General features: G+C 35.6%; 2 protein-coding genes across 2 annotated transcripts; one reads left to right on the forward strand and one right to left on the reverse strand.

The window, feature by feature from the left end:
• Positions 1-717: 717 nt before the first annotated feature.
• LOC103978639 (large ribosomal subunit protein eL13z) lies at positions 718-5,489 on the reverse strand. Its single transcript, XM_009394489.3, has 5 exons — positions 5,356-5,489; positions 4,213-4,331; positions 3,859-3,992; positions 1,270-1,428; positions 718-1,174 (listed from the first exon to the last, which is right to left on the reverse strand). Exons 2-5 carry the CDS (start codon positions 4,319-4,321, stop codon positions 953-955), a joined length of 624 nt encoding a protein of 207 aa, XP_009392764.2. The 5' UTR covers positions 4,322-4,331; positions 5,356-5,489; the 3' UTR covers positions 718-952.
• A 1,896-nt stretch (positions 5,490-7,385) lies between these two features.
• Positions 7,386-9,449, forward strand: LOC135607626 (transcription factor MYB1-like). Its single transcript, XM_065099579.1, has 3 exons — positions 7,386-7,518; positions 8,153-8,282; positions 8,888-9,449. Exons 1-3 carry the CDS (start codon positions 7,386-7,388, stop codon positions 9,447-9,449), a joined length of 825 nt encoding a protein of 274 aa, XP_064955651.1.
• Positions 9,450-10,304: the final 855 nt, after the last annotated feature.

The following is a 10,304-nucleotide window of genomic DNA, read 5'->3' on the forward strand; positions in this document are numbered from 1 at the left end:
CGTCCTCTTACCTTGTGTCAAGGTCTTTTAATCCCAACTTTACATTTTATACATCCGTCCGCAAAGAGTTAACCTTTCCGAAACCTCTTATGATTTATTAAGAACCTATAAAAAAGAAAACAGACTCAAGATTCACGAGCAATCATTTCAATAAATACTTAATAAATGATTCATTGTGACAAAAAATCCCCACAAGAACAATGTAGAAAACCCTAGACATTACTCTAAAGACCCATCCAGTTATATGCCACTTAGGTAGCTCCTAGGTGCTGTGCTAACCAACACTTTATACCATTTCACGAAACTAAAAGACCCCTAAATATGGAATGACCTATTTTGTACCATTTTACGAAACTACCTATTTTGTACCATTTTATAAAACTAAAAGACTCCTAAATATGGAATTAACTCTAGGTGACGATTACACACAACCTATGAACATGAAACAACAATCAAAAGCAAACCCTCTACATATTATATAAAATATAAATAAAACAAAAAAAACGAACATACACGAAAATAACTTTATTCATCTTGCTCTAAGAGGTAAATGACTCTATGCTACTTCCAGATACAGCAGAACTGTTCCACCAAGCATGCAAGTTATTATTGCAGGTAACCTGACAAAAAAATTCAAAGGTTTCCTGACTCAGCCACAACATATGATATCTCAAATAGATTTGAACGTTCACCAACGCTGATCACCTACACTTGTCGTGGTAGTCAAGCAAAAGTTCTTTAGCTAAATCAGCATCTTCTACAAAAGATAATAATATTGTGACTCGATATAACATCAATAACCAATAGGGTAATACCTAAGATTGCATTGTCACAGAACAAAAAACAAGAGACGAATCACTTGAAAACTCAAATGAAAGTGGCCAAACTATTAGCATCTCATGGAAGTGCCTAAAACAGAAGAGGACAGAACAATGACCATCACAACAACGGGTTACTTCTTCTCTTCCTTCTCAGCCTCTGCAGCCTTCTTCATCCTCGCACCAACCTGGCACTGGTTCATCCGCTCAACACGAAGCTTCGCGTAGGCCTTGAATGATCTCATCTCGTCTGTCACCTTCACAAGCTCAATCGAGGGCTTCTCATGGACAATGGGCATGTATTGGCCTTGGACCTGGGTAGCCGTTGCAAGTTCTTCCGGAGCAGAATCTCCAGCCTGAGAGAGCAAGATATGCCAAAGAATGAGAAATTAAATATATGATCAACGAACAACTATTAATAGCTCTTAAGATATAATCTTAATTAGCTTGCCTTTAATTTCCGAGCCCGCCTTGGGAAGATGACCAGCTTAGCTTTGTATGTCTTCAGCCTCTGCACGTTAGCTTGGAGACCCTCAAGAGAACGATTCTTTCGTCTATGGTCCACTGCAATGCCAATTGTTGGAGCAAGTTTCTTTGGAATACCAGCTGCCTGTAATTGTACCAGGAACCATCATTATTCAGTACAAAAACTGATACTAACTATACAGCTTGAGTAGACATTGATCCATAAGATCTAAGGTGCAAAATTTGTTTAAATGGATTACTTTAGAATCTATTATAATCTGGAACAGAAGCCTATATCTTATCACATGGAGATGGATCTTTTGGTGTGCTGACACATACACTAATTGGCAAGACTGACACGTAGAAGAAAGTAATACTATGTTGAATATGGAAACAATTTTTCAAGAATCAAAATCACATGACAGAGCATCAATGATCACTAACAATTCTCAATTTGAGGATTTGCACAAGAACCAACAAGATAAAAGCAGGGGTTTAAATAGGCGTTCAAGCTCTCACCTAAGCCCTCCGGGTGAGGCGAGGCGAGGCCCAAGTGCCTCAGGCCTTGACCAAGTGATGTGCTTTAGTCAACCGGACTTTTAAGTCCGGTTCGATTGAACACTAGCTAGTTGGTTCGATTGAACCAACTAAGCTACATACTATTAATCTATTCTTAGATAGATATATTCTTTTAATCTATTAATCTATTCATTATTAGATTGAACCAACAGTAGTTAGATTCAATTAATCTTCTTTTTTAAGATAGATGTATTAATATATTTTTAAATTATATTGCATGAAAAATTCACACAAAGAGAAGAAAACGATTAGAGCATAAATGATTACATGATCTGATTTATATAAAGTATAATCACGCATGAAGGCTCATTATAATTTATGAAATAACCAATCTTATTACAAGATATTGATAATTCAAATGAGTGGTTGGTGAGAGAAATGGGTGTGAACTTGTAAGATGTCGAATATGAGCTTACGTTTGAAGATGACTACTTGACATGGGAAGATGTGACAAGAACCTTAGGTGTCGGAAAATCTCAGACATATACAAGACAGATGACGAAAGCAAAAATGTCTGCAAAAGCCTCAAGTTTATCTCTTACTATTGTCGAAGAGGAAAAAAACCTATTTTGATGAAGATGGACAAGAGGAAGAGAAAGATAATGATATGTTTGAAAATGACGATGTTTAATATGATGATGATTGAATTTGATAATAAACCATTGTTTTAAGTCTTGACATCTTTGTTATTAGAAGATAGATAATGTGACTTGGTACTTTAGATCTTTTTAATTTAATATTATATTTTTATTAATATAATCATATTTATCAGTTACATTATATATTTTTTATATTTTAATATTTCAGAACATCTCGCTTCGCTCGAGCGAGCACCTAGCGCCTCAGGCATTTTGAGACATTGACATCTTTTGACGCCTAGTGCTTTTTAAATCATTGGATAAAAGATAAAAACTCATACTTATACATGAGAAACCTCATCATTGATATTAACTCTAAATTACATTTGCAATCAAATATATTCATCCAATTGCATTGATTGAGTGATCTTGAAGGATGCAAAGTTTTCACCAAAAAAATAATCATAAAAATATCTTAATACTCAATTATCATTTTTCAAAAGAAAAAAATCTTTTAACATGTTATAATATAACACTATAATATATACTTAAAGCAAGCAAGACAGGTATGATTTTTCAGGTTGGATAAGGATTCATAAAATACAATTTCTATCCATGTTGGCATCAAGAACAAAAGAAGGGACCAGCCATTGGATATTAATTTAAAACTGAAAGGTCCACAAGTGACAATATAGCCCTCTGAGTCAACCTAGAGTACCTCACTTAAATAACTCAAGGCTAGAAGAATTAACCCTAAAAAAATATCTTGTTTGATTTAACAATACATATCAAGAGAATAAGTAGATCATTCTACTAAAGGTAATTACTAATATCATTATTGTTTGAGTTGAGAATATATTAAAAATAAAAAAATAAATGTTTGCATTTGTCGATGGTGTCAATTCAATTAGGCTGCTCTAATCTTATCTTTGGAAGATATGGTCCTACCAAATGAGATTATTTAGTAATCTATTACAGGTGAAGTCCTTATTCCACACTTTATTTCTCAATCAAATAACCCCTAAACCAATTTTGTCAAGAAGGAATAGTTGATTTTGCTCATATGAGCAAAATTCTTCTCCAATGCTTTTATATGTGATTAGCTATTGGCATTGAAATATCAAAGTTGATGACAACACTCGAAACAACTTGAGTAGTAAAGCACCATGAGATATTTTAAAACTAAACAAGGAAAGTTAGATCATTTTTTCAACCATGCAAAGATTATCCTCTTTACATCTTTTCTCATTCAAAATATAACACTTTCTCAAATATGTGCAACCTATAATGGCACTTTGATGGAGCTAGATGAATGAATTGGCAAGAAGAATAACAAATCTCAATTACCATGTACACATTAGCATACAAGACCACAAGACAAACATTTAAGACGTTTATTAAGAATGGCAGATTTTCACCTTGAGCTCCTCAAGAGTAAAACCCCTCCCAGATCTTGATTTCATGTTATACTTGAGTGTTTGGCATTGAACAATAGGACGCAGGGGTCCAGCAGTTGGACGGGGGAATATCTTCACGGCTTTCTTCTGTCTTGCTGTTACATCCAAACGATAGCATATATCATCAGCAAGAGAAAAAACAAGTTGTAATACATGAAAAAGCTTTCTACTCCCATGGAAAAGAAGCAGAATCAAGAATAAAGTTACTAAAAAGAAAGGCATCTAACATTGATATTACATTGATCTACACCAATGGGGAACTATCAGCAAATAACAAGTATCTAACGACCAGTGGACTGAAGAGAAGATATTTACCGATGCGTCTTCTAGTTTTGCGAGCAGGTTGGTTGAACCATGTCTTAACATAATTCTGCCAGTGCTTCTTGAAGTGCCCATTTGGCACGACATTGTTATGCTTAACCATGGTTTATCACCTGAAAACCAAAATAGTTCAGGCAAAAATTATATAAATATTGTAAAAGGTCACTGAACCGCATGACAAGCTTGTACGAATATAACAAAAAACTATATATTTTAAAGCACTAAGGGACAAAATATATGTACAGGCAACTCACATAATTCATGATTCTAAAGAGAACAAGAATCACACAACAAAAAAGTAAATTCTTAATTTGTGGACTAGAGGCAAAGACAATATGCATTATTTCAAGCCTAGCATCCTTACACCAAATTGTCATTCAAGAAAAGAAGCAGATGAATAATGAGTAAGATTAAGGTAGAAAAGTTATGCAACAAGGACTCAAATGTGCCTCTAATGATCAGCCATCAGAAGAATAAAATCTTTGGTTCAATTTTCCAGTTGCGAGTAGGAAATCAGTCTTGCCAGATAAACGTTCACTTACATATGATTTCCAAAGATCACAACTTACGGATAGTGACACCATAATCCTGAATACTTGAACCAGAATAAAACATAAAGAATGACAGATCCAACATATTCCTAAGTCATAATCCGCATGGTATCCCGACACAAACTTTTTGGTGTCTTACTATCGTCCTAACCATCCTATCTCTCTCTTATCCTTGAAACACCATCCTTTCAACACACTATTCCAACACAAACTTTTTGGTGTCTTACTATCTTCCTAACCATCCTATCTCTCTCTTATCCTTGAAACACCATCGGAATCGGAAAAACAACTTCGGAGCTATTCCTCTCAGACAAAGGTCTCGAAGAATGACATCAAATCCATCGGAAAACTGAGAAGAATCCCGATAACCATGATAACATACCCCAATTGCTGAACTGTTACCCACACACACGACCAAATCATCCAACGTTACACCATACGAGATCATGAACCAGAATTACATAATGGAATCCCAACATCCGCAAAGGTAAGGTGCTAATCGTAGAAAACATGATCTCTAACCCGAACGGGATCAAAGATGCATAAATAATACAAGCAAAGACGGAGAGGCGTCGACAGATCTCACCGGGATCCGACGAGCTTTGGCCTTCCGCTCCGCCGTAGACGGGCTCGCGAAGGGTTTCGCGCTCTACTATAAGCTGGTGGGGAAGAGCCAGAACAGGCGGACGAAAACCCTGAATTGGACGGTCCAGATCACTTGATGGGTGATAGGAACACTGCGGAAACGGTGTCGTCAAAAGTCGTGCACGTGGGAGGATAAGACACTGGCTTGGAGTCCTCTCAACCGTCCGATCAATGGATCTATGGTTTATGTTTATGTTTATTTGATCTTTTTATGTACTAATATATATACATATATATATAACATTTTGTTTAGTTAGTGCATTGTTTTATCAATGATATATTTTCATTTTTGAATCCAAATATAAGCGCTACGCACGTCATTCAATGTTATAATTTTTTTTAAAAGAAATTTATCTCTCGCTACATACGCAATATACTACTTAATATACATGGTATCATACTAGTAAGTACATAAATATATAGTTTTGTAATATTTAATATATTAGTTATCTTATCTCTTAAGGATATCATTTAAATCGACACAACCATCGATATTATGATATTATACCATTTTAATTTGACATATATTTTTAAAAACAAAAGCATTATGTATTACTGAACCTCAGGAATAATAAAATTGGATCGATCAAATATGATAAAATGATGAATTAATAAATTATCGTCTCTCTCTCTCTCTCTCTCTCTCTCTCTCTCTCTCTTTATGTGCTTTGATTTGATATGTTATTATTGTATGTGAATTCCATCAACAACATCAACTGCAAGGTGAAGTAGTGTTTGTTCTATTGGCAATCACATTCGCATCAACTCTATTGCCAGTATTGTATATCCTAAAAAGATAATTCAGTGCAACAAGGTTTTGGTTAATAATTTTATCCTTGAAATTTTACCTGTGACTCAGATATTAATCACATAAGTTTGATCGATGTACATGGTAATAGTTATGATGTTCTCAGAAGCATAACCTTCATGGTGTATTGAAGTCAAAGATTATGAATGAAATCCACGGTTGAGCATTAGAACACATCAATTCTAATCCCAAAAATGTGCAAGCACTTAGAAAGCTCATTACCTGTTTTATTGAGAACTAATGGAAACTAGTTTGATTGTTTATACGTCCAAAGCAGTTGAAAGGTCTATATAAATTGGCCTTCATGATCCAAATATACTTTCATTCCAGGATACAAGTAAATTGTCATCAACTTCTTGACGAGAGTGAGAATAGTAACATCTCCAGTTGCAAGGATAAGAATGAATTGAAGCACTCTTGACAAAGATGCAACAATCTTCCTGTCACAATATTTTCATTTACAGAACTGGTTAGTAAGAGAGTTCTTATGGAAACAAGGCAAAAGAAACAGAAAAAAACGGTTACCTCTATATTCTACAGGCCAGAACTTTGAGTGCCATTGCCATTATGACCATCACAAGCCACCTAATTGAATGACTAACAAAATTTTGGTTCCCTTTTTTCTTCTCTAGGTGAGAAGGTCTTCTGACGATAAGAATGTGCAAGTTGGTGGCTTGTGAAAGGGCACTCCCAGATTAGTATCATCCCCCGTGTCAACTTTGCAAACTACATGCCCTAAAGAGCATGCAAAAAAGAAGGCAACCAACTCCCATCTTAAATCTTCTACTTTTCAGGGACTCTCCCAAGGTTGTTGAGTTGCCATCCAAGTTAAATAGGTAGGTACTGGACATAGATGAAGCTGATGGAGAGACCTGTTCTTTTGGAAGACCAGCTCCAACTGCTTGCAGAAAGATTTTTCTTCTTGACCTGTATCAGAGTAGGAACGTTTAGATTCTTTTGCTATTGTGTAGAAAGAGTTGACAAGAAAATTTATAAAGTGATATGACACGGTTTATTCACCTTAAGACAATGCGGGGCCATTAAAGCTGTCTTGCAGTCTGCATTTAATGCTGCAAGAATATCGTCCTGAAAGCTCAAAGTATTTAAACTTCATTGTTTTGGCTCAGTTCACCCACAGGAGTTACATTGGAAGAAAGAGAAGAATGAGAAAGGCTTCCTGTTGTCCTAAGGAAGGTCTGAACAGGGGAGCTTGGACAAGCGAAGAAGACAAGCTTCTCTCAGACTACATCTTGGCCCATGGCCTTGGGAGATGGAGAAGCCTGCCTGCCAATGCCGGTAAGAGTATTTGATTCTGCAATTCTAAGCCCAACAATTTAATAACAGCTGTGAGTGAGAAGCACAAAATGGAGATACTGTTTCCATGAAGCATGTCCATGCATGTTACATGTAGGATTTGGATGACAAATCTTAGTTTCAGATTACAGAGAAAAATAAGAGTAACAGATACCGAAGCAGATCTTTGAAGCCTCAGATTATGTCTCGTGTCCCTTTTACACTCATCCAATCTCTTGGAAACCTCATGCAAACGATCAGTCTTCCCAATCCAGCAACCTAAAGCAGTTAATGCTAAAAACTGTAATTTCTTTTCTTTCACATATTTGCTGGAAATTTTTTGTATGCCACAATCAATTAATAGACACTAGTCTGGATCAACCTGAAGCATTGTTTAATATTCATGTTAAAGTTTCCAAAATTGAGAAATGTGTTTAATGACATGCTAGTACATATGGAATAATTTCTGACCATCTCCAATTTTCCCTAAGTTGCTGGAATTGAGAAGGCAACCTCACATTTGCCAAGACACATAGTAAATCTAAGAGCAAATTTCAAAAATTATTTGACTCAATCAAGGACAACCGTATTGGTGTGAAAAGATAATGCCAGTGACAACACTGGTTTGATATTGCAGGATTGAATAGATGTGGTAAGAGTTGCAGGTTGAGGTGGCTGAATTATCTTAGACCTGATATCAAGAAGGGGAATATCACCCAGGAAGAGGAGGACCTTATCATCAGGCTTCATAATCTGCTTGGAAATAGGTAAAATTAAGGTCTCAATGCTTTCTTCTTCTTACAAGGGTAGAAAGAATACAAATCACAAGCACATAATTTGGGTTGCACATAATATTATCACACTGCTTAGCATATATCTAGCAGGGCAAAAAATGTTGACACTTGAGTGCAAAGGAAAATTTTGGATAATATATGAACAAATTTAGTGAAGTAGCAAAATGGTCAAATATAATGACAAGGAGATGAGTGTTATCGATATAAAGCAATAAACATCAAAAAAGCCAAAATCCCAATTTATCATTTCTATATCAGCCATACAAAACCAGAAGTATAGTATGGCACAGCACACAATTCATATGCATATTATTGTATTCTCTTATAAAGTCCAGAATCCATTGAATATAGTGACACAGTGAGAAGCACAACTTGAGGTTTAAAATAAGGTCACTATATATTAATTCATAATGTAATCATAAACAACGTAAGCTCCTAGGCCAGAGAATACATGCCAAATGATAGTGATCCTCAAGCAGCAACATTGAAAGGAATTTTGTGAAAAGAATTTCCACTGAAATCAATAATTTATTCAGTTTTATAAGTCAACAAATGCATTATATTTTTCCTTCAAGCAGATGGTCCTTGATAGCAGGAAGATTACCAGGGCGAACAGACAATGAAATAAAGAACTACTGGAATACCTACCTCAGAAAAAAGGGCTTGCACAGCAGCCCAAGTCCTGCATCAAAGAATAGAGAAGTACAAACAGTTAAAGCAGTTGCAGATAAACAAAAAGGTGTGGAAGTTAATGTAATAAGGACCAAGGCCATACGATGCACCAGATCTCTTTTTGCTGATGAAGTTCCTGCCAGTGGAATGAATAATTCTGCATATTCTGTCCTACCAAGTGCTATGTTTGATTATGACACCTCAGATTTCAGTGGAAATGACCCAGCACCTCAGGCTGCAAAAAGTGTTTGTTCTGAGGAGAACATGCAAAATTCAGTTTTCCCTCAGGCAGCTGATGGTTTTTATACAAGTAGCGGTAGCTTCCATGATAGCTTTAGTGCTACTGCCTCCTCAAGCTACTTCAATTATACCAAAATCTGTAGTACTGTTTTAGAAAAAAGTGAGGAGTTACATCCTTTCATGTGTGATGATGAGTGGGTTTCCTTGTTGATGCATCCAAACATATAGGATGTTGTATTTATCTCCAAGAAATAATGGAATTGAGGAGGTTGACATTTAGTCAATAAGATGCTAAGTTATTATACAGCTTCAAGTTTCCTTGCCACTGCATCTACTGCTTTTGATGATAAAAAAAAGTTGAAGATAGTGGAGATATATGAATCAGTTCACAGTTGGGTGCTGCCATCACACTAATTTTTACCTGCATTTTATGTTCTCCGTGATAAAATAAGATGGCAGATAATTGGCATCAGATTAAGATATTAAGCATATTCTTAAAATGCAGAAGTTGATATTGAAGGTAGTTTGTTTGATATGAAGCAACTTGGTCCCAATACCAAGTGGGCCTAAAGGCCCTAAACAAAGGATTGATCCTACAAACACAAAGGGTTATGCCAGTTGATACAATCAGTAGAAAATGCCACAAAAAATTGTTCCTAAATCTTAAACAGTGTGTTGATTATGACATCACTGTGGTAACTAGAAACATATATACACCAGATACAGGCCTGTTGTGCAAAGAAATAAGCTACACTTCATTAATAATTTACACCATAAACATTGCAGCTGAAAATTCAAAAGATTGAAAAAAGGTAGCAGTAGAATGAAGTAAAAGACTTTGCATTGGACTAATATGCAACATGTTTCTCTTGTACAGTCAGGGAGAAAATCATCAGGCACGGACAACCATAACTGAAACAAGAGGAAAATATAGACCTAACTATATGAAGACATACCACATATCTTATGTGATTGAGGCGTGATAGGGAAAAAAAAAGGGTGTTGTCAAAGAAAAAAAAAGGTTTAAGCGCCTATCGAGAAAAACAATTAACCATGTTCACGAGTAGATTTTCCCAGTAAAGC

The sequence above is a fragment of the Musa acuminata genome, chromosome BXJ2-3 (genome assembly GCF_036884655.1).
Source record: "Musa acuminata AAA Group cultivar baxijiao chromosome BXJ2-3, Cavendish_Baxijiao_AAA, whole genome shotgun sequence".
Lineage (NCBI taxonomy): Eukaryota > Viridiplantae > Streptophyta > Magnoliopsida > Zingiberales > Musaceae > Musa > Musa acuminata.